This window comes from Anopheles arabiensis, chromosome 3 (genome assembly GCF_016920715.1).
Source record: "Anopheles arabiensis isolate DONGOLA chromosome 3, AaraD3, whole genome shotgun sequence".
In the NCBI taxonomy this organism is placed as follows: Eukaryota; Metazoa; Arthropoda; class Insecta; order Diptera; family Culicidae; genus Anopheles; species Anopheles arabiensis.
In genome coordinates this window covers 2,339,121-2,358,715 of record NC_053518.1, presented here as the reverse complement: position 1 = coordinate 2,358,715, position 19,595 = coordinate 2,339,121, and the positions used below count along the sequence as shown (strand labels likewise).

The 19,595-nt window shown below is 44.7% G+C and overlaps 4 protein-coding genes across 6 annotated transcripts; 2 read left to right on the top strand and 2 right to left on the bottom strand.

The window, feature by feature from the left end:
* Positions 1-323: 323 nt before the first annotated feature.
* On the bottom strand, positions 324-3,754 carry LOC120900710 (male-enhanced antigen 1). 2 transcript variants are annotated; one of them, XM_040308082.1, is made up of 3 exons: positions 3,632-3,754; positions 1,575-1,928; positions 324-829 (listed from the first exon to the last, which is right to left on the bottom strand). In XM_040308082.1, the coding sequence occupies exons 2-3, from the start codon at positions 1,923-1,925 to the stop codon at positions 578-580; spliced, it is 603 nt and encodes a 200-aa protein (XP_040164016.1). In that variant the 5' UTR covers positions 1,926-1,928; positions 3,632-3,754; the 3' UTR covers positions 324-577. The 2 variants fall into 2 exon arrangements, with proteins under 2 accessions (XP_040164016.1, XP_040164017.1); XM_040308083.1 differs by lacking the exon at positions 3,632-3,754 and adding an exon at positions 3,437-3,541.
* Positions 1,978-2,683, top strand: LOC120900711. The gene is made up of 2 exons (XM_040308084.1): positions 1,978-2,123; positions 2,192-2,683. Exons 1-2 carry the CDS (start codon positions 2,078-2,080, stop codon positions 2,656-2,658), a joined length of 513 nt encoding a protein of 170 aa, XP_040164018.1. The 5' UTR covers positions 1,978-2,077; the 3' UTR covers positions 2,659-2,683.
* LOC120900709 lies at positions 2,733-3,697 on the top strand. Its single transcript, XM_040308081.1, has 2 exons — positions 2,733-2,840; positions 2,902-3,697. The coding sequence occupies exons 1-2, from the start codon at positions 2,819-2,821 to the stop codon at positions 3,612-3,614; spliced, it is 735 nt and encodes a 244-aa protein (XP_040164015.1). The 5' UTR covers positions 2,733-2,818; the 3' UTR covers positions 3,615-3,697.
* A 60-nt stretch (positions 3,755-3,814) lies between the features above and the next one.
* Positions 3,815-5,252, bottom strand: LOC120900708 (protein FAM151B). Of its 2 annotated transcripts, none has more exons than XM_040308080.1 (3): positions 5,143-5,252; positions 4,707-4,811; positions 3,815-4,649 (listed from the first exon to the last, which is right to left on the bottom strand). In XM_040308080.1, coding segments are annotated over exons 1-3 (885 nt in total). In that variant the 5' UTR covers positions 5,144-5,252; the 3' UTR covers positions 3,815-3,870. The 2 variants fall into 2 exon arrangements, with proteins under 2 accessions (XP_040164014.1, XP_040164013.1); XM_040308079.1 differs by lacking the exon at positions 5,143-5,252 and adding an exon at positions 4,916-5,130.
* Between the last annotated feature and the right edge of the window lie 14,343 nt (positions 5,253-19,595).

Below are 19,595 nucleotides of genomic sequence, written 5' to 3'. Positions count from 1 at the left end.
AAACGTGCCCACACTGTACGACGACATTCACCTTTTTCCTTTGGGATTCGTGTGAATGGAATTTGTTTCTATCCCCCTTCCCAGTAGCGGACACGCGCAAGGCGGAAGTGCAACGGAAATGCAAATGCACGGCATGCCTGCCGGCTAAACGGTACAAATGTGGCAAAGGCCTGGACGGGGATCGCATGGGTGCATATGCCGAGTTCCAGCGCGCAGTGAACCGCGTGCCATTATGCTACACTGTACGTCCCGCCACCCCCTTGGAATTGGAAGTTGTGGCATTCATGTTTCGCATAAAATAAATCGTTAAATAGAACAACAACTCCTTTGCCGGCTTGCCGGGCCAATGTGAGTCCGCTGTGCGCTTTATTGTATTCAAAGAAGGATTCCAAGGATGCAACGTGGAACTAGAAGAAAGTGGTAGAGCCAATTCAATTCACCATTTTTTTTAAATATTACCATCAAGCATCAATGCCGTTGCTGTGTGAGATCCGTGGCATGGAATTGGGGGAGTGGGGGAATGTGGGAATGAAAGCTGACGCTATTATTGGCATGAATCGTATGTATGGCGTATAAATCACGTCCTAGTACTTGAACTACCACCACCAGCACCAGCACCAGCGCTACTACTACTACTACTGCTATTGGGTATCGTCGGGCAACTGCTTCCCACCGTGAAGGAGGTGCTACATCCATCGTCAACATCCGTTTGCTGTCGTTGGCGAATTCGCTGTAGTAAATTTTCCTTCCATTCTTCTTCCGGCACTCCGCGGGCCCACTCCGGCACGGCTGTGGTGGGCAGTTTTATGCCGGCCATCACGTTCACTATCTGCAAAGAGACGGGGGTGTGTGTGTGGAGAAGTACAAATCAGGTATGTATTAAAAACACACGCTCATCGCTATACAGAAAACAGTGTAATGAAAGACGGTGGCGGTGGCGGTTCGAGCTATTTGATGACCATTCCTGCGGGAGCACTTTGGCCTTGTGTGCCGGAACCGGAAGGGTAATGTTTTGTTTTGGGTGAGATGCAATAAATTCTTGTCCCGAAAAAAGAAAAGAAAAGGAAACTAAAACACAGGTCCGGTCCGTACGGGACGACGACCAAGTGTCCCATGGGTTGATGGAAATGAAAATGAATAATACACGCTCGCTTCTCTCGGGAGGGTTGGACTTGAAATACACATTTGAAAGCAAAGGAACGAAACAACAATGTAAGAGACCTGCAACCTTCACGAGGCACGTCCTTTCTTGACACATGTATGTGATCAATAACCCACGTTCTGTGGTAGGTTCCTTTTCAATCGCCGTGGCCGTTCTAATTACAATTAAACCGGTGTCAACCGAAACGCTGGGTTGTGTAATACATTTAAGTTTGCTTCAAATCACTTTCGTTCTCTTTCGGGGAGCACGTAACAGACTTTTGGAGGACGTGTCTTTAATGTCGCTCATGTAATCATCCACCATATGCATAACTATTGATTGATTTTGATAGCCAAAAATCCAATTATTTCTTACGAAATTAATCCCTCTCGAATTCAGCCAAACTCAAACGAATATTAACGCTGTGTCTTACCTCAGCGGCTTTAGAAGAATCCAGCTCGATGTTTAACTCATTGGGCCGCGGTGCATTCCAGACGTCTACGTTGAGAAAATCTGCATTGATGCTGTTATTCGCTCCATCCAACCCGACCGATTCTCCCTCCCCGACACCCGATTCCGCTTCATCCTCCATTAGGGACGGCCTCCGATTTGGGTGATTTAGTTCATCCATGTTCAATGGTTGATAGCCAGCATAGCCGTTCGCATCCATGGATTCGTTGTCACTTTCATCTTCGCTCAAGGGTTCCAGGTGTACGGTATTGTTTTCGTCCATCGTAAAGGCGCTATCGTCTTCCGGCTGGCCCGGTAAATCGGGAAGTCCCATTTTCTGCAAACAAAAACAACAGTAAACAGTGAAAACGTTTTCCTGTAAGTTGTGCGATCTAGTTGGCTTTGGGGCTGCCTTCATCAAGGTTCATTTGTCTGTTGGCGGATCAGAAAGCAGGAAGGAAAGCACAATTGCTGTGTCCGAACATAATGCTACCGGAAATAATGTACATACTACAGGAAGTGGGCAGACCCGGTAAGTGTGCGAACGTTTAGTTTGTTAGAAACCCCAGCATATGATCCACCCTTCCTTTCGCATTGCAGTTTCCCTGCAGGATATTTGCACCCGACTGGACGAGCTTGGCACAGCAAAATGGAAGTCTAAGGACGATTGTTCCCGGTCCGGAGCAATCTTTAGCGCACTGGACCAGGGTATCGAGTTCGGTTTCATCGTGGGCGATAACCGGCGCCGAACGTTTAAGCTCGGTGTTAACTATTTTCGCTTCGAAAACTATCACTTCAACAACAAGCTGCAGATGCTGAGCGACGACATAGCCCAGTACGGGCTGAACAAAATTCTTTGCAACAAGGAGCACCTGTTCCAGTCGGACATCAGCGATGACAGTACGGAGTTTGGCGACGAGGCCGCTTACGATACGGACGATGAGCGTACACCGACGCCGAAAAAGAAAAATATTAAACTGGACGAAACAGCTTCGAGGGGCCGTGCCAAGAGGCGAACTTTTTCGGGCGGATCGACGCCAAAGCGAACCTCTAAAAAGACAAAATAAACCAATGAGTTGAAACCACCGAGAATTTATTGCTGTGCTTTTGCATTGTGCGATTTCCTCCTCCCCAGCAAGCATAGCAACCCGGTTGCCATGGTGAGTGCTGGAAGGGAACCGTTCGCTGGTACCATTAAACAGTCGACGCTTGAAAGGCTTTCGCAACATGTCGTCCGATAGCAAGAAAAGTAAGTGCTTCAAAAGAAGTGAAAATTGGTTAAAGGAAAGATGATTTTTCCCCCTTTTTAGTAATACAGGTGCAGCTATCCAACATTGAGCGCAACTACCGCACGCTACAGTCTCAGTACAATTGGAAGCCAATGTCGGAGACGTTTGAAAAGTTTAGAGAAAAGTTTCCCCTTCAGTACGACGAGAAGGCGGGGCTCATTCATCGCACGGAGCGTCTGAACTACATCAAATCGTCCCAGCCCAAACTGGCCCAGGAAGTGCGAGTACCGTTGAAGCGATACGGTTCGTCCGTCGAAACACGCTGCATCCCGGAGCCAGCGGAGTCGTTTCGTTTCGGGCAAGTTTGCAACAAACCGGTCGAGCGTCCGAAAGCCGTTATCTACACAAACGAGAAAGGCTTTGCCAGATTAGTCGATCCATACGTGACCACCACGATGAAAGATATTGTACCGCATGTAAGGCATCAGCACGATACGGTCACGTTTTGGAATTGGACGGAACGGGAGGAACGCAAAAGGGCGCCCAAGAAACCGGAAGCTCTGCAGCCACGGCTGGTGGTTCCAGTGCATAAGCGGAAACTAAACAATGGTTTTACCAGTGAGATGCAGGCAAATTATGTGAAACCCGTCGAGCTGGAGTTTCGACTGGATCCCACGATCACGCGTCCGATTGTACTGGATCCAACCGATCACACGGAAACGGTCACTGAAAGTTCGATGTACGGTGGGACGAAAAACTGCGCCCAGATACTGAAACAGAGAAGATACGAGTAGGAGTTTTGGGGAATTACCTCGGATGTGAGCGATAAACGATTGGTGTATTTTCTTCCAAATTGAAAATAAACAAAGCACAGGAACAGCTGGCCTTTTGACGTTTCGTTTGATGCAAGCCGAATGACAGTTGCGCAGTGAAGCTGTTAACCCTTGAAGTACAAGGGTAGGACACCGAAGGGCAATGAAGAATGATTTTTAAATTATTATACGGTCTGACCAGTAGCCGATTTATTGTAACAAAGTTAATACATTTGACCTAGTCAAAACACCTAGCCTGAAGCGTTTTTTTGCATGTATTGCTGAAAGCATTTTCGTCCAGATGCAGCTTTTTATGCAGATCGTCCGGCACATCAACGTACGTACGGTCCAGTCCCGCGGTGAAGATAAATTCGCGTAGCTTCTCTACACTCACGGCATCATCCGCGCTGGACCAGATCGTGAACGTTACGTTGTTTGTGTCCTTCAAAGCACAGAACAAACGAATCATGTTGTTCACGCTATTTGCCACGATTCCGCCTCTAACCGGGAACGTAATGGCGTTGCCAACCTTGTCGATTCCATTCGCACGAATCGCATCAATCATCGCGTCTACTTGCGACTCGGTGTACAAGCCTTCGCTAAAATCGGGTCCCCATCGAGTGGTCCAACCGATCGAGAGCGTTGCTTTGCCGAGACGTCGAGCTGCGGTAAAGAACCGCGTCGGATCAACCGGGACGGTGGCAGTGTTATCGACCGGTCCGGGTAGAATGTCCGCATTGATCCACGTGTCGAATGCAGTCATATCGTAGCTAGCTCGAATAATGTCAATCGATCGTTCGAAGGCACCGATGGATTTGAAGTCCAGCTTAACTCCCTTCACCTTCGAGGGGTCGTTCGCTTCTCGATTGAACTGTAGAATACGCTGCAGGAACGTTTCGAGGGAAATGTCCGACTCAGTGGCAGGTGGGTGAGCCATGATGGGGATTTCACGCTCTTTGTTCACATCATCCTTCAGATAGCCGAGCGAAATGTCCGCTTCGATGAACTGAACATCGCCTGTAATGTATCGTGATTGTTACTCCAATATTCGTGGTGCCTCCGAACGTTACTTACTTGCCAGAACGCGAGTTAAAAACTCGGCATCGTTCACTGCATGGGCCCATGTTATCTTTGTTAGATTGGCTTTGGCATCGGCCACAGAGCTTGCGGTGGATAACACTGAAAGTAGAAACAGTTGTTTAGCAAACGAAATTCCAATCCTTCGTTCACCCATGATCAGCCTACAATTGCCTGCATAGAAGCTAGTTAGAACATTTGCTTACCCAAAAGTGAACAGAGCAACAGTGAAGGAACCATGTTCAATATTCCTCAACCGTATTCACACGAAGCAAGACGACATACACGAGACACTAATAAATCTTCGTAACAAATACGTCCTCTTTGTACCCATCGGCACTCTCTATTCATGGCTAATCAAGTTATTCTTATCTACTTAATGTGGCTTTATTGGTGTCTGGTGGCTGATAAAGGGCCAGCTAACGTTACTTACTTGCGGGAAGTTTGGAACAGATTAGCTCGCTTTGGATTATCACGAAAAAAAGCAGAATAGGAGCCACACGTGAACGGAAGGGAGAGCAGGAATGTAAACAAATGGTGCGCTGTTGTCAGAGTGACCAGAAATACCGATTTAGCTGTATTCCTACTGATTTTTTATATGCCTACCGATTCACAGATGACCGCCCTAAAACTACCGATTTTTCATTTAACCTACCGAAAATCACAGAATTTTGATTTTTCAGTCGTTTAAGCTTATTTTGAGGCGCTTGGGATGCTGTTTCAAGGATTGCTAACCTCATCTGTTACTTATCGCGCTAATGCACGTTTGTTTGCCTGGCACTTTTTATTTTTATCCGTTAAAATGTAATGTTCATAATAAGTAGAAAATGTCAGTTGCGTGGATTCCGAGAATTGCTCGTCAAAGAAAATCATTTAAATTTGAATTTGAATCTCGCTGTCGGCGGTTAAAGCTTACCCGACAGACAAAGAGAATGAAATTTTCAGGCGAGGGGAAAGTAGAAACACACGGTGGGGGTCCGGCCCAAGATCGGAGCCGAAGTCCGTTGTTTTGGGTTAAAAATTAAAAATGGCGGATGGAGCGCTACCACGGAAAGAATGCGCTCTATTGCATGCCTTTAAAATGCACGAGGCGCTCTCACTGAAAAGAACGCTCGCTCGCGGTGTTTCATTGTATTTTCCTTATACCCCTTCCTTTACACGGACTTGGTGCACCCGAATCAAAAGAAAAACTTTAACACATTAAACTTGGTTTATAAAATGTTGTGAGCTAACCTGGGCCGGATGGATTGCTACTAGTAACTCACCGTTGGCGCGTGAGTGATCATCGGTTGATGTGTGCCTGCAATCCATCCGGGTCATCGTTTGCGCGGTCAACGGGGTCGACCGGCGAACACGCCGGCACTTGGCAACTGGCAATTAAGGATAGCGCACGGAAAGGGAACGGCGGGAAACAGTCTTCGTTTTTACGTTAGAATAACGTCTTTTATGTTAATACAGTTATATTTTCGTTTATGTTACAAACGCGTGTACCTCTCTGAGTAATAATAACCGAAGAAGAAAAGGAACATATCATAAAAGACGCACACTTTTTCATTCTTTTTGCTAGTAGGGTAAAAAGAAATTGATCGTTAAAATAATGGATTAAATTTAAATGGTTGCGTTCTCAACAGTGCTCCGGCCGAAATCTGCCAATATAATCTGGCCACACTGGTCCGCAGGTCAGGCGAGCTTTTTGGCGGCCACCGTCGCAAAACCGTCGCAAAACGTCAAAACCGGCGTCGCATGTACTGCAAACCGACGTCGCCAGCGAGCGAAACTCGCAACGATTTTGAGGCGCTGGCGACGGTCGTTTTTGACGTTTGGCGATGGTTATTGACCTTTCGAGTGAGCTTTTGCCCTGCGGGCCAGTGTGGCCAGATTACATTGGCAGATTTCGGCAGGAGCTCTGTTGAAAACGCAACCATTTAACCAAAGTGAGTGTATATATCAGGTGGGCTTATGGTGTTCTTTCTCCCCAATACATCGACACACAATTTGACGGTTTGCTCCATAACAAAATCTAGTATGCCTTGAAGTTTAAACAAAATCTCGCAAAAATTGTATGTGGTTTTGCTCAGGCGTAGCACAAAGAAAGAAGCCAAAAAAACCTACGCGACGGCCAGTTCTTGGATAAAATTATGATCTGAAGATTACTGGATAACAACCCAAGTGCCACAAATACACTAAACGACCAATAAATGGTTTCTAAACGACTCAAGTTCTCTACCTAAACGGAATATAGTTTAGCAGACTTCGTTTAGCAGACGGCTAACGACTCATGCATTCTAAAAATAGCGAAAAAGCTGGTGGCGCTCTCTGTTGGTGGGATACCCCAACCAGTTGAGCTTCATCGCTTGGAGGAGAGCTTTCTCATCTCCTCTGTACTGTTGTATGGTTTCGCATTGAAGTTATGCATCGCTAGAACTAGAACGGCGATACGATTGCTTAAATACTAAACTCCAACGGAAACCACCAGCACTGAAGAAAGTGAAATTTGAGTAATGGTCGTTGGTGTTGATACCCGTGTATCTGACCACACGACCATTCATATAGATTGTTGCTCAGAAACTTAGAAGGCTATATTGGTCATGATAAGATGAAACTTGTCGAAACACATTGCAAGAAAAGGATAGCAATATAATGATGAGTTGTAATACGCCATCTATTGATCAAACCAATGAAGCTGTGGATCTTTCATTTTTTTTTCTATGGATATTCAATTTTCCAGTCGTTTAAGCTTAATCTGTGGCGCTTGGGAACAACACAGTTCCCTAGCAAAATCGGATATATAGGAAACGATTATTGAATCCGTTCAGTCAGCGAGCAAGGAGAAGTGTACCAAGCAAACCAAATATGAATTTATACTGAAAGTGAGGAATTTATCAGAGTGCCAGTGCATATGTCCTTTGCTCCTGTTCAACAGACCATCGAAATATCTCAAATATCGAGTAAAATTTTGAAAATTTTTGATAAAGTTAGTAGTGAGTCCATAGAAAATTCATCAAAGCATCCAGTTTGTTATGGATCTAACTGTCAAACCAGGGTTTCTTCCTATTTTCGTTTTTAGACGTCAAATTGCACTGGATAAGCCCACCTGATATATCAACTAATTTTGCATTTAACCTTTGTTTCTATGACCAAAAATACACCCCCATCTTTATGATCACCTACCCGTGTAGGTCATACATTTTGTATGAGAAATAGCTCTTTTGCGTGGTAAATTGATCATATCTTCTGATTTAGTTATTGAAATAACTTCAAATTTTCAGGAAAGCTTGAAGTTAGCTGTATCTTGGGGATCGCCTGTATATGAAAAATAATTAGTTTTATGTATGCACTTTTTACAACATTTATTACACTATTGAATGATACAAAACACAATACAATGTATGGGGCCGCGCGCACAAGCCGTACCGTGAGCCCTACCGGGAGCCCTGCTCGGCCGGTAGCCTGTTACACACTCCCTCGGGTTAGGTGCGCTCTGCACACACTTAGCGCGCATCGCTAAGTGCGGCGTATTAGTGTGCGTGAGCGCAGTGTCGATTTCTGGATGTCGACCAGCAGCAGCGCAACTGCTACGGCGAATCCAGGGCTCGGCACGTCCACAACAATTAGGAAAATCCCTTTTTTATACTGGAAAGAACAAAGTTTTATGCAGTGTTTGAATTTCTATGTATATATTGATTTGAATTATATTATGGCATGAATTATGGGATTATGGTAACGGGATTAGAAACAGACAACACTTGAAGGCTACAATATAAACAAGGAACTAGATGAGGATTAACTGAACTATGTAATGAATTGTACAAATGATCTCAAACAGACAAGTGAATAAACATTAGCACAGTGAAAGTTCAACCGTCTACACGTTATTTTCTCATTCCCAAAATATCACAAGTTTTCCTCAAACTCCCATACAAAATGTATGACCTTCCCGGGTAGGTGATCATAAAGATGAGGGTGTATTTTTGGTCTTAGAAACGAAGGTTAAATGGTTGCGTTCTCAACAGTGCTCCTGCCGAAATCTGCCAATGTAATCTGGCCACACTGGCCCGCAGGGCAAAAGCTCACTCGAAAGGTCAATAACCGTCGCCAAACGTCAAAAACGACCGTCGCCAGCGCCTCAAAATCGTTGCGAGTTTCGCTCGCTGGCGACGTCGGTTTGCAGTACATGCGACGCCGGTTTTGACGTTTTGCGACGGTGGCCGCCAAAAAGCTCGCCTTGCCCTTGTGGGCAAAGTGACCAGAAATACCGATGTATATATATATATATATATATATATATATATATATATATATATATATATATATATATATATATATATATATATATATATATATATATATATATATATATATATATATATATATATATATATACAGTGGAGCGCCGTTTATCCGGGCGAGGTCAAGTCCCGAGAAGCCCGGATAAACGGCGCTCCACTGTAATAAACTAGAACCTATATATAAACTAGAACGTCTTGGGTTCTCTGTTTCCATGGTGGAGTGGTTTAGATCCTACCTAACAGCTCGTAGCTACCGCGTACAAGTTGATTGCTTCTTTTCTACCGTGTTTGAGAGCTCTTCTGGCGTTCCACAGGGTAGCAACCTGGGACCACTACTCTTTTCACTTTTTTTCAATGATGTCCCAAGCGCCACAGATTAAGCTTAAACGACTGGAAAATTGAATATCCATAGAAAAAAATGAAAGATCCACAGCTTCATTGGTTTGATCAATAGATGGCGTATTACAACTCATCATTATATTGCTATCCTTTTCTTGCAATGTGTTTCGACAAGTTTCATCTTATCATGACCTATATAGCCTTATAACTTTCTGAGCAACAATCTATATGAATGGTCGTGTGGTCAAGATACGAGGGTATCAACACCAACGACCATTACTCAAATCTCACTTGCTTCAGTGCTGATGATATCCATTGGAGTATAGTATTTAAACAATCGTATCGCCGTTCTAGTTCTAGCGATGCATAACTTCAATGCGAAACCATACAACAGTACAGAGGAAATGAGAAAGCTCTCCTCCAAGCGATGAAGCTCAACTGGTTGGGGTATCCCACCAACAGAGAGCGCCACCAGCTTTTTCGCTATTTTTAGAATGCATGAGTCGTTAGCCGTCTGCTAAACGAAGTCTTTCTATATTCCGTTTAGGTAGAGAACTTGAGTCGTTTCGAAGCCGTTTAGTGGTCGTTTAGTGGATTTGTGGCACTTGGGGTTACTTCGGCTGTTAGCAACTCTGAATGTTTATTGTACGCTGACGATCTTAAGCTATTCCTTCCAATCCGTGAAGCATCCGATGTTATCTCCCTGCAAAGTTCTGTGAACTGCTTTTCCGACTGGTGTGAGAAAAATGACCTAGTAATATCTGTCGATAAATGTATGTGTGTGTCGTTCCACCGAACTGTCTGTCCCATAACCCATAACTATAATATTTCTGGAACCATACTGCAACGCTGCCAGACATTTAGGGACTTAGGCATTACCTTAGACTGTAAATTGAATTTTCATCAACACTACTCCGATATTTTAGACAAGGCCAACAAAATGGTAGGTTTCATTCGCAGACAATCGAGAGAATTTTCCGACCCACACTGCCTTTTAATGTTGTACAAGTCTCTTGTTCGTCCACTGCTTGAGTCTTGTCCTGTAGTATGGTCTCCTTCATCCAGCTTTTGGTCCAAAAAACTGGAGTCAGTACAGAGAAAGTTTACACGTTTTGTCCTGCGTTTTACCCCGTGTCGCAATCTTGATCCTCGTCCGTCTTATGAAACTAGGTGTTTACTGTTTGGGTTAGAGACGCTGGAAAAGAGACGAGAAGTAGCTCAGCAGAAATTTATGTCTAAGCTAATTTTAGGTGAGACTGACGCACCCGAACTACTAGCTAGAATTCACTTAACTTGTCACCACAAAAAAAATGTGCATCTTAGTCCTTCTTTGGCTTACCATTCCAATTTTCAGATCGACACTTCAGAAAAATCTTCATTTGTGTAACCGCTGAACCAATTCTAATCCATATCCTAAATAAAGGATGCATATTCTCGTGAGATGAAACTTTCATTTTCCGCATTAGCACCCCCTCTTATCCCGCTTAACACTTCTTTCGCCTTGACTTCTTTTAAGTTTCGAGTTTTAACCTACCGAAAACTACCGATAAAATTTTGATGCGCCTACCGAAAACCGCCAAAATAATCTGGCCACACTGGCTGTTGTTGTCGGGATGAGTTGTCAAATTGCTGCTTTGACATTTGCGCAGAGCAAGAAACCCAAGCAACAAAAATGGTCGGCTGCATAAATGGTTTGAAATTTATTGTTAATTTATTAATGCCATAGAATGATGCAAATAAGAAAAAAGGGGTTTTAAAATAGAGCGACTCGCAGAGCACAGTTAGCAACACGGGTACAGTGCACGCTCAATAAATCGCACAGTTATCAGACAGTGTTTGGTGAAAAGAAGCGAAAAGTGTTTGAAATTGAAATACCTCTTTTAAAAAAAATATTAGTATTCTCCATAAAACGATAAATATAATAATCAACTCATGATTCACATTCGAAAAAAACACACATCAAAACGTCATTCAATAATGCACTCTCTATCAAGCGTGCACTGTACACCAATAGAGACCGGGAACGACGCATACGCAGAGACGAAGAACGGACAACTGCGTTCTTGAATGGACCACCAGGCGGCTCCACGTGGGAAAAACGGTCCCTAAAAACGTTCATTTGCCACCTTGACAATGTAGACAAACCTTAACAATTGGCAGATTTGTCATTAGAATTGCACCAGACTATTCAACAACAAGTCAGGTTCATTTAGATTCGATATGGGGACAGTAGCATAATAGAAGTGGCTCTATTTCCGCCTTCCATACAGTGGTATAAAATGCAACGGCTATGACTTCCGCTCGCCGAGCTGACCGTCGTGGTTGGTGCGATTAAACTGATGGAAAAGTAAATATTGATCGGTGCCGTTTCGAATGCAATCGGATTGACACAACCGTACGATAATCGATAATCCGTACCCTGATGTTACTGCCGCCATCGCCGTCTAATTTGAATATTTCACACAGTAAGGAAGGGAACGAGCAAGGGCAACCATTGCCCGAAGGCGTGCAAGAGAAAGTTTATAATTAGGATTCGTCGGCCAACAGGGAGAGTGAGGCAGGCTGGGGCCTTGGTAAAATCGACAAGAGATCACGCTGAAATGATACGGACGATGTGCACACGATGCAGCGGCATGTTCGCCTTTTGGATTTATCCCCCGATTCCCTGTGACCCCGTAAAATGGGTTTGCATCTGCATCATTCAGCCAGTTTTTGATGAATAATAAATAATGCACCATTCGTCATGGGGCTCGCGGGGCATCCTGCGCGCACCACGAACCACACTACTGACCGCAATGCATGCCATAGGGGTTTCAGGGGGAAGGGACACGGGGGGTATTATCGAAGTCAAAGTGTGTGTGTGTGTATGCACTTGAAATGCTTTCGATTCGCGCTGGTGACCAACCAGTTACCGGAAGTGATGTTGGGCAGTGGACACGTTGCGCTGGGCCATCGGCGGGTACCACGGAGGTGGTACCGACACATTCGCAAAGCTCCTGACAACTTGCGTGACGTTGTGGTGACACGCGGCTGGGCATTAGATATTCATTAGGCTGTGAAATAATGTAGCGTGGTTGAAGCTGTACGCGGGAATGGTCGTTTGAAATTTCACATTTACTAACTGAAGGGCATCAGTCAGTCAGTCAGTCAGCGAGTGAGCCGGCCAGTAAGCCCGAGCCAGGGAGCCGGGAGCCTCTAGTACGCCTGGAGCTTACAGTTCTTCGCGCTCGCAAATCAGATTTATGGCGGTAATGAATGAGATTAATGGTGTGATTTGATATTGTAGCTCGGCTTCTTTTTGCGCCCTGTCGTTCGGTTTTGGATTAGTTCCGCAAGCTTTGTGATGTAAATGTTTAATCCACTTTGCATGCCTCGCTCGGCTTGCTCAAAAGCTGCGGGTGAGAATTGAGAACGATTACAGAGGGAAATGAATCTCATTATAATATTGTTTCATGCTCCGTTTCCTCTGCAGTTTTGCTTGTTGTTCGAACCGACTGCGATACAACGCCATACAATGATCAACTTCATTCTGTCCACTTTCGTGTCGTATCCTCTAGTGCACACACACACCTTTTCATGTGCCATGTGATTCAATTAGCATCAATACTCCTGGCACAGGAATTGAGCGCAAATCCACGGCCACATTTTGCCAACCAAACAACCGTCCCCGTCAGAAATAAATGATGAAAGTGCAGTTTCTTGTATGCAATTGTGTTGCTTTATATCGTGCATAGCTGAAAATTCACTTGTCTCATTTCGCTCCGCTTCCTGCGAAATGCAACTCCTTGCATCCTTAATCTGCAACTGCAACGGGGGAAATTGTGGAAATTGTGGGTCGCACGTGTACGGCAATTTACCACCGACACCGATGTGTCCGAACACATGTTACTCACACACAGACACAGACCCCGTTGTACCGTGTGCTATTACCGTAAGATCGAGGCTTGCTGTGATGTGCAGTGGGTATTGTGATACATTATCGCAATTACAGGACGAGATGTTTGGTTGCTACACAACCGGGAGATGCATAAATGCGCAGTGTGTTGCGCTTATTAGTCGAAGCGCGTTCGAAGAAGGTAGGATGCAAATAATGGGATAGTCCGCCTTTGGTGGATGTGTGTGTGCGTGTGTATGTGAGGATGAAATTTGCGCCGAGTCAGCATAATTGACTGTTGAGATTAATTTCTAGGAAGTAATAAGTAACAGTAGATGTGGAAGCTATTTAGAGTGGCATAAGAGCATTAGAGGATATGGTAGTTTGCAATTGATTAGAAAAAGAGGTCAATAAGCAGCTATTCTTAGTAAAACAAAACTGCAAAGCAATGTCAAAAAACAATCTCTTCCTTCAACAATGGGATGTGATATAAATAAATTGACAAATAACACGTCTTTTCGGCTTCTATTGCAGCATCTCGAATGTCGCGCATTCAGTTCCTCACGCCACAAAGCACTACACAAACCATGGTACCATCATTATCATCATCATCGTGCGTGGGTGCGTGCGTGCGTGCGTGCACGTGTATGCTTCCATCTAATAACTCCTCAAACTCCAATTTATCATTCGCAAAAGCGAGGAAAAACTTCCCATTTGTCCCACTTTTGCCATGCTTTCCCGGTGCAGGAGCAGGAAACTTTGGCCACGCCATCATGCGCCAAGTTTGGGACCTCGAGATGGGGGGGGGGGGCGGTATTGCTTGCTGACGCGTGGTGTGCGTCCCTCTTCCGTTCTGCAGCCAGGCAGTGATTTATGCACTCAATCCATTCGCCACATAATTTTCACCTGCCTTTTCTAGTTATTTCTACATTTGTAAATGCTTATTAGGAAGTTTTCGCTGTCTCCGCACGACTCCGTTCCCCTTCTGCCTCGTCTGGGTCTGGGGCCACGTGGGCAGAAAACGCTGCGCTAATGGAAGACTGTGTATGGGACTGGATGGAAATGGCTTTGTACCGAGATTAGTAGCTGGGAGAGAGATAGAGAGAGTACAGCGCATGAGGAAGGTGTGGGAAGATCTATTGCGTTTTATTTGGAAGTTTGTTCAACCATCCGCACATATGGGTGTGTGTGTGTTGAAATGCTTGAGATTTGAAGCGAATGAGAAGTTTTCCATCTGAATGACTCGTAACACGGTGGAAATGGTGATGGTCGGAGGGGGGGTGAAGGACGCCTCTCATTATGCACAGAGGATGCTTATTCCGCACTACGCAGCCGGGCAATAGGGCATAAGGAAAAGTTTTAATTAATTCGAATTTATCTGTATGATTACGTCAAAAGTCTTTTTCCGGTACTGTGTACTTAGTTACCGAATTTGCACCCAACTTCCTAATGTTTGCGGAGTATTTCGGTGTCTCAGCACGCAGCCGGAGGGGGGAGAAAGATTAGTTTGTCAAGTCAGCACTCTTTCAGCCGGCACTTGGCTAGGCACTGTGGAGGTGCCTCTAATGAAGCCATCATTCACGTAGGACAAAAATAGACCTATTTTTTCTTAATTTATTCTCTGTGAAACTCTCTGTGTTCTAAAAACGATCGTAGGATTATTAAAGTTTTTCCTTTTTCCCCCCTTCTTGCATAATGAACCTAATCCAAAGCAACACTCTGGCGAAACAAATTACTTTCGTTTAGTTTTGCTGCGTGGCCAAAGCACGATAGCGGTTAGTGTTTTACGCCCAAACTATACTCTACATAACAAGCGCAGCAAAGTGGCAGGAAAACGGGGAAAATCTATGCAAATTGTTTGCCCTGTGCCAATGGCGGTGCCGAGTGCGCAGGTATACAGGGAACGGTTTTCGCCTCTCGCATATAATCTGCCTCGTACAAGACTTTCTTGGGAGGACCAAACTATCAATACACTTTCCCTTAACCGCTTTCCCCTTCACAACCGAGTGTTAAGGTGACGTTTGGGTGAAAAAGCTCGGCCGATACGGTACGGCATGTTGAGCTTTACCGCTTCCTGACCTTCGCCGGCGCGTTGCGGCGACGTACTGCGAAGCATGCAAATGAGATGGACACAAGTTGGCCCACTCTTAATCGACGATATTACCGAAGTTCAAATTTTTGCAAAAAAAAAAAGATAAAAAGAAAACAGAACTTCTGAGCGGTTGAAAGAAGCGGCTAGAACTTTGGTCCAGCCGGAACCATTCCCGGGTGGCAAAACTCGGCTAAAGATGGGAGATTGAGCGATGAAAAACGATGGCTGGAAGGTAAAAGTTTCCTCTCCCCCCTTCTCCCATAACGTTGAGGAGAGGGGGGAGGGTCATTTTGTAAAATGTTCCTCTCTAACACTACAACAGCAACAACTACCAAACTGGATCATCCAGACCAACAGGGCGACGGGCGTTGTGCTTTGGTGCGCACAAGTAAATGTCTTTACACAGCTTCGTTGTATCCCCGCAGTGGATGGTTTTGAGGTCTGAGAAGGGATGTCTCAAGTGTTTGGAGAGCAGTAGCAAAAAACAACAAAGAAGTAGAAGAAACAAGGGAAAATCTTGTATGCAGAGCACTCGAACCGGCGCACCGGGTAACGGTAGGAAAATTAGTTTAATCATAAACGTGAATGGTTTATAAAGGAAAGTTTCCTCTACCTCTGCTTCTGCTTCCAGCTTCGATCTCAGATCTTGTAATCTTGCCTTTGAAGTTGCTCTGTAGACACTGTAGACACTTTATTTCTTATTTTCATGTGTGTTTTTTTTACTACTCCGAAAGATCTCCGAAGGATCCGTCGGTCAGGGATGATTGAAGCTTCCCTTTGGGGTGCAATCGTGCAGAAAGCACGGCTTCGATCGGGTTTTGATGTTTGGTTTTCGCTTTTGGGGTGAGCCTTCGCGTTGTATGGGGGGGGGGGGGGGAGGGTCAGGTCATCCGTGTCAAAGCACAGTTTAAGTATTTGGGGGAGGGTTTTGTGCACCTTGCTTTTTCGTGCTTCGTTTCTCTTTGTTGCAAGATTCGCACTCAAAAATCGCCCTGCGTCTAGCAAATGCTGCAAACACTCTTCTTCGGCTGGACGGTGAACTTTTCGGCGTAATGGTTTGCTTTCGGCGAACGGGACATTATCCTTGAACTAAGGAGGAAGGAGCGGGCAGCGTCACACCGCAATGCGAGACGGTGTATTACAATGGCGGCGTTGTACGGCGACTGCTGTGCCTTCTTCGACAGCTTCGAAGTCAATTTGAGTCAAAGTTGACACTGTGGCCGTGTCTGATTGGGATTATTGTGTTACATGTTTTTTCTCAAACTTGGTGCTTTGTGGCATTGTTGGCAAAGCTGAAGTGGAGAAAAGGGGACCCACGCTTTCCTCAGTAGCTGTAGCATGGTCGAGCAGAACATGAAGCGGGTGTATTATTCGATAGCAAGCATAACAGAGTGATGTGCAATAGGGAGCTTTATTAGATTTACATGTTAATTCGCGCTGTAAACATCCTGCTGAAGTGCTGGAGAAGAGGAATTGGGGAAGAGAAGGGAATGGTTTTAAGAATCATTATACTTGGTCAAGCTTCTTCTTCTTCTATTTGGCGTAACGTCCTACAAACACTCATGCCGGCCTATGCAGGCTTTCGAGACTTAATTCATTACCACGTAGCCGGATAGTCAATCCTTGCTACGGGGGGACGGTCCATTCTGGACTTGAACCCATGACGGGCATTGTAACACACGCGATTCTAAATTTATTTTTTCACCAATCTGATCCTAGTAACCATTGTTTATCCTCCCACGTCAAAATAAGAACTTTCTGGAAACACGAATTATCCAGTCCAAACGGATATTCTGGTAAACGTGTAAGGACAAATTTAGTGTTAATGTAGGCCATATTTTCAATAAAGATAGTATCAAACGCAGAAGCTCTTGGAGTTAAGAGGTATAATTCCAACATCCGAAATAGGACAGAGCCCCTGGATCTCCAAGCCAAACACCCCCTTCCGTCTGCATAGGCTTCCCAACCTTTGGATTAGATGCAACTAGTGGGAAGGACTGGTTAGTAGGGAAAGAATCAAATACTCAGTCCACAATTGCTGTTTTTTCTCCTTGGGCTGTTTTTATACCAGTTATATCAGTTTTAATTTGAACATAAATCCCCTAAAAAAGACTATTTTCTTTTCAAAAAAAAAAACCCACAATATGCAACACTTGTTCGTTCAAGCATCGCATTGGTTACATTTTAGAATGCGAAAGTTGAAATTAAATTAGGCCACGGAGGCATGCGGCCAGGTGACAAATTGGTATACTGATTTTCCTAAGCCACACCAACAGCCAAACAGCCAACAGCCAGCAGCAGCTTGAACCTGCCAATGATTATTGACACAAGCACCTTCGGTACCAAATCCTCGGTCTCGGAGAAAGAAGCACACCCTGACAATGGTGTGGCAAGGTGTGGCTGAGGTTATTTGAATATTTATTTACTCCCCCCCACCTTCACACTTCCTCTGCACCATTCTACATTCCATTCGAGGACAGCAGAAAATATCCACCTTCTGTCCCGATAATCCTCAAGCTTCAAGCTGCTGTGTGTGTTTTCTTCTTCTTCTTGTGTTTGTTTACCTCGTCACCGTCGCTCTCTGGGTTGGTCCGAGCATTCCGAGAAGAATTTGTAATAAAGAACTCAAAATGGATTTCGATCTCCATCTACGCGCACCATTTACGCTCTACCAACAACGAGTATTTGCACGAGCTTTCCACATCATCAACATTGTTGTTGTTCGAATCGGTTCAGTGCACCAAGAAAAAAAAAGAATGAGGCCAAATCAGTTCAACGCAAAAGGATAACGAACTGGCAAACACGGAGCTGGGATCAGAGAATTGAACCTACTACAAGGGGAACGGTCGGTCATTTTAGTGTGACGATAGAACCCGTTGAATGGGTTTTTACGGGATGTTTGCTCCGGGTTTTGGGACCTCGACTTTTTGTGAGGTAAGTCGAGGTAGAGACGAGCTGGTAAATGTAAAAATCACTGTAGGTTAGAGATCAACCGTTAAGCTGTAAGTGTAAGTCGATCGATCGGCATTGGAGGTTTGCAGGGTTGGATTACAGTGTAGAAAGCGCCATTTTTAGCATCTCGCGTCCATAAATGTAGTGCAAAAGCAAACAGGCGAAGAGTTAAATTGGAACGAAAACTTTTCCGAAAACCGAGCAGAAATGCAGCAACTTTGTTTCGAAAAAGGCAAATGAAGTTGATGCTAAAATGTTAGGATGTTTGCTAGCGATGGCACATATCCCAGGAGCAGGAGCTACACCTGCAGGAAAGTTTGTTGCACTTCATTGTCTCGAGCTGATGGGACAAAGGAGTGCAAATCCGATGAGCATGTTGCACACACCCCGTAACCGTATCGGTGGCAAAACAGAGCGCAAACTTTAGTGCAGCATTAATGCGGAAAATGGAAATCGTAAAAAGAGGACATTGAAAAGAATGTTCAGTTTCAAGAGGGGATACATTGTGTGAAGGTAGGGTTTTGCGGCTATAAAAGTTAACCGTGAATATTTCAGGACAATTTTGAGCAAACTAAGGAACAAATAATTCAGACCCTTCTTAATCAATCCAATGAACGCTTTCCCAAGCCCAACAAATTGCCTCAAAAGAAAGTATAATTCTTTGTCCAATTAATGGGACCCGAGGGAAAGAGCAGAGCTGCCTGTACAAGCGCAGTAGCTAGAACAAAAGCTCCACCCTGCCGTCGGTGCTCATAATTTAATAGCGTCTCGAATAAATCTACATTCCACTTTTAATTTAGTTAGCAAAACAAATTATCACCTAGTGCCACGCGCCCTGGCCGATCCGTTGCAGAAAAGGGAATTTATCGTCTCTCAAAGTGACCCTTCGGGAGACTTCCCCGAGAAAGCTTTCATGAAGGGGGTAGGCTTTTTGTGAAGTAGTAGTACTAATAGTAGTAGGCTACGAACATTTTTCCCAACTGCCATTTACAGTGACGCTCCCTAGAAGTGAGGGCCAACCCTTTAGGCCTGGGCGCAGGGTTTTAATTAAAAATAACACCATAATTAAACCATCACATTCTGGGGGCGCCTGTTTGTGATAGCTTTCTGCGAACTGGTTTGACCAGTTTTGGGGGCGAAAGTTTTTCGCTTCATTTTTCGGGCCTTCTGCTTTCGGGCGCGTTGTGCCTGATGGGTTAAACATATTGCCTAGGTTTGGGTTTTGTTTCTGTGTCAAAGATGCTATCCAGGCGTCTCCGGGACTATCGACAGTAAAGGGAGAAAGAGGCGTACAACGTTCGTCCCCCGGGTTTGTCTTGCTTTGTGGGGTTTGGGGATTT